At 43.6% G+C, this 4,190-nt stretch overlaps 1 protein-coding gene across 2 annotated transcripts; it reads left to right on the forward strand.

Moving 5' to 3' along the window:
• Window positions 1-369: 369 nt before the first annotated feature.
• On the forward strand, window positions 370-3,008 carry LOC147452473 (uncharacterized). Of its 2 annotated transcripts, none has more exons than XM_086518949.1 (7): window positions 370-549; window positions 664-854; window positions 931-981; window positions 1,076-1,219; window positions 1,706-1,774; window positions 1,879-1,934; window positions 2,051-3,008. In XM_086518949.1, exons 1-7 carry the CDS (start codon window positions 414-416, stop codon window positions 2,535-2,537), a joined length of 1,134 nt encoding a protein of 377 aa, XP_086375075.1. In that variant the 5' UTR covers window positions 370-413; the 3' UTR covers window positions 2,538-3,008. The 2 variants fall into 2 exon arrangements, with proteins under 2 accessions (XP_086375075.1, XP_086375076.1); XM_086518950.1 differs by having other exon boundaries at window positions 937-981.
• The last annotated feature ends 1,182 nt before the right edge of the window (window positions 3,009-4,190 follow it).

Below are 4,190 nucleotides of genomic sequence, written 5' to 3' on the forward strand. Positions count from 1 at the left end.
TATAATAGAAGCATAGAAAAATTTGTATACTCGTGCATTAATGTCTTCTAATTTGGTTATTTTCCATGGTCATAATTTATTGTTTTTCCATGCCATAGTTTATATGATTCATTACTAGTTTCTTGGGATAGAAGCATAAAAAATATTACATATTCTTACTTAGAATTCACAACTACCAATATTCTTTAATCTAATTACTTTCACTGGCCAAAGTTCATTATTTTTTTAAACTACATTTTTTATTATTTGCTACCGTGACCGCCAAGCATAAATTACATCCATATGATTTCTCGCAGATATAGTTCAATAACATTTGTAACTTGCAATTCCATTTTTAATCAAAGGCACTGCCGGATTTCATATTTTTAGATGGCCATGAAACAGAAGGACGCGACGCTCCTTGAAATGGTAGCATGCTACCTAGCATTCCCGATTTTCCCACCAGCCGTCGCGCTGCCCTTCTCTCTCTCTCTCTCTCTGCGTCTGCCCGAGCGCACGTTCTTTTACAAAAAAGCGGCACAACAATGGCGGATTCCTCAGCACCCGCAGGTAAGCCACAAGGTGCCCCCCCCCCCCCCCCCCCCCGCCCCCCCCCCGGGGGGTGGTTGAAAAACCACACACACACACTCACACAATCCTCTTTGATGGATGAGTTGTGTACAGAGCAAACACCTATAAGGCCATCTGTGAAGCCAGCAGGCGATGCTGCCCCGGCGGCACCCACAGTTAGGGCCTCTGTGAAGTCAGTACCCGAGGCCGCGCCCCCCACAAGGGCCTCTGTGAAACCAGCTGCCGATGCCACACCTCCCATAACGGCCTCTGCGAATCCAGGAGCTGATGCTGCTGCAGTCAATGTATGTATGCCAAGTAAACAACAGTGAAACTGCAGAGGGAACACCACCTAACATCAATTCTGTTGCTTGCATATAGCCACAGGTTACCACTCCACGGTCTTCTTCTGCTGGCGTCAATGCAGCCCAGGTTCCTACAACCACACCACCAAGTTAGCACATAGAATTTACAGAGGGTACTCCAGTGCTTTAACATTATTACTGTTGCTTGGATTTGTCCACAGGTCGCGGAGACACCGGCGGCTCCTAGAGCCTCTGCTGGTAGTGTAGTTCCTCCCACAGAGACCTCTGCTCCACGACCTTCATCCACAGCTTTAGATGCAGCCCAGGCTCCAACAACAACTCCCCCTCCATTGCCAGCGACACAGGTTAGTAATTTTTTTTTTGCCCCACATTGCCAAAGGCATGTTACTATGCAGAAATTCTTTGATGTTAACACTAATTTTGCAATGTAACTTGTAGTATGCATTCATTGTATATGGCAGTCACAAAAACATGAGTTGCTTGTGAAATGCTGTCGTCGCAAATGCCTTTGCTTGAATTTCCATATTAATCCTGTGTGTTTTCATCATACATCCTTTGACATTTCACAAGAAGATTTATAAATTTTCTCATGAAGGAAAACAGAGTCTTTTCTCAGTGTTTTTCATACAATGCAGAACATCATGAGCTTCTGCTCGAGAGGCACCGCATACCTAGCTAGGTATGCGGTGCCTCCCTCACAGAAGCTCATGATGTTTAGGTAAGTCACAATGTGGGAATTATTGTGAGAATTTGTCCAAAACTTCTTGTGTTTGTAGGTGTATCTCAATGCTATTTTTAATTATTTGTTCATTGTGTGGTTTGTACTACAGGCTAATGTTGTTGATGAGGCGGAAGCAGAGTTACAGAGATTGAAGGCACTGCCAGTTCGACAATATTTGGTTTGCGCTTTGACTGCAAACAGCAAATGCAGTGATATTGGCAAATGAGAGAATGTGGGCATTGAAGTGTGCAAATTCTTGTTTTTGACGTGTGTGCTCTTCAGGAAACAACGGTTGTACCCCTTTTGCTGGAAGGACTTCAAAGGCTAGTGCTTGAGAGGTGTGTTGCACAAGCCAGTGTGTAGATAAATTGTGTATTGGCACTCACACACATCTCAAGTGCAAAGAGTTCACATATTCTACATGTGGCTTGATTCTCCGCTTTTGAGTCTGCAGACCTAGCGACCCTGTTGCGTTTCTAGTGTCTTTCTTGTCCGAGCGCAATCCACGACGAAAGAGTGTAAAGGCATCCACAACAGCACTGCCTCCTATTGCTGAGGGGGCACATCTAGCGCCTCTGTCGGCGACAGATCCAGCAACAGCAGCAGAGGTGCGGGCAAGCATTACGAGTCCGGTGCCGGCATCCACAGGGGCTGTGGCAGTGGAGCGAGCTAGTGTGATGGGTGGGGCATCGGCACCCACATCTGTGCCGCCAGCAGCAGCAGCAGCAGGTGCTGTGCTGCCACCAGCCGAACAACGACTTAATGTTTCTGCTGCTAATGCGGCACCTGTACCAACAGGAAATGTTGACGACACGAATCCACCGCCTGCTCCTGCCGCCAATAGAGCCAGCATGAATCCTGCCACTCCAACCGCTAGCAGGACCAGCATGAACCCTGCCGCTGTGGCACCGGCCGATGGGTCCGTGCCACCTGCCTCTTAGGCTAAAGGGTGGTATCTGCGGGCTTAGAGATTCAACTGCGGGCTTAGAGATTCGAAGTCTTTCTCCTCACCTGTAAGTACTCCAACTCTGTCACTTACTACCATTTTTGAGGCTTTATGTCTCTGTGTTTCTCTCAGTGCATCTTAGAGACTTATGACTTAGGACTTCAGGACCAGCTACCTAAGCTTTTCAACTATAAATTGTATCACAGGAAGCTTTCGATAGCTTCCCACAATTACTCCCACATTGTGAATTACGACAACATCATGAGGTTCTGCAGTAGGGGGGCCGGCAGCCCCCTGCCCCCAACTGCACCTAGCTAGGTGCGTGGTGCGGAGCCTGCAGAAGCTTATGATGTTGAGCACTATAGAAGAAACCCGGGAAAGAGGATCTCCTTCCCAAAAGGGAAGCCGACGAAAACTTCTTGTGTATGCTGAAGGCTTAAATAAATGAAAGTTTTTGGTTGACTCTCATCTGTATTCACTTGAAGGTTTTTCCTTGCATCTCTCTCTCCCAGGCTCCAGCTCAATTTTGTAAATGGTGGATTAGAGTCACCTTTTTCTCACAGATTTACCTCATTTATTTGACTGTTAAAAGTGTTTTGAGCATTTTTGGAAATATTTAGGATCAAAACTTGATTTATTATGCAAGCTTGAAACAAGCTTTCTCTAAAAACTTGAAAAACCAACACATGGAGAATTTTAGAGGTAAATTGATTGTATTTGAAGGTTTTCACAATGAATGTCTCTAGATTTTGTGGGGGTTGTCACCTTTAAATTTTGAGGTAAATTTCAAAATTTGTAGGTGGGATTTCACTAAGCCTATGTTTTATTTTTTAATTTGGAGCACTGCCTCACGTGTACTTCTTGAATCTCTGAGATATGGTTTGGTCTGCTTAAGATAAATCCAAGTAATCTTTAATGTCATGATTAATAATTTACATAATTTTGTTGATGTGTGCATTAGTTATCAGTAAGACATCACTATGCAACTATGCCAAAATCGGCATAGCTACAAAAAGCCTTGCATAGTTGCATGTGTGATCATGCATGAGGCATCCCGAAAAGTAACTGATAACCATGCATCAATTGATCACTACCTAAACAAAACTATCCATGAAGAAATGAGCGCTTGTGATGGGGCGTATTTGCATGCAGAATCAAACATTATGCAATGTAAGAAGAAAGATATACCCTTGATATACCCTAGGATAGTATAATGAAAACACCAATTTACACTTGTGAAATCTTTCTAGCAAATACTTTGCTATCTTGATCTCATTACAATACAATATACAGGTAGTGGCACTAATGGCTCTTAAAGCTTATGAAAAATATGAAAGTTGCTAAATCCGAATTGTCAGTACTTTGTGTCAAATTTCTTGATGGCTCCATATGTGGAGCGACATGCAATAACATGCCCTTGAAGATGAATGCCCCAATGAGACAAGTATTAAATGATCCTCTACTCACTTTGTTGCATATTCTTGTGATCGTGTAGCGAGTCTTCCCATGAAGTTGAATCGAAAACAAGCAAATAAGGGATGTTGATCTTTGGGACAAAATACAAACACTTGCGATGGTATATGCTCTTGTTGCTTTTACATCGAAAAGATACTGGCACAATTGTGAAAGCAAGTTATTTACCCTATCA

This window comes from Adiantum capillus-veneris, chromosome 8, assembly GCF_014529385.1.
Source record: "Adiantum capillus-veneris isolate H3 chromosome 8, ASM1452938v2, whole genome shotgun sequence".
Taxonomy (NCBI): Eukaryota; Viridiplantae; Streptophyta; class Polypodiopsida; order Polypodiales; family Pteridaceae; genus Adiantum; species Adiantum capillus-veneris.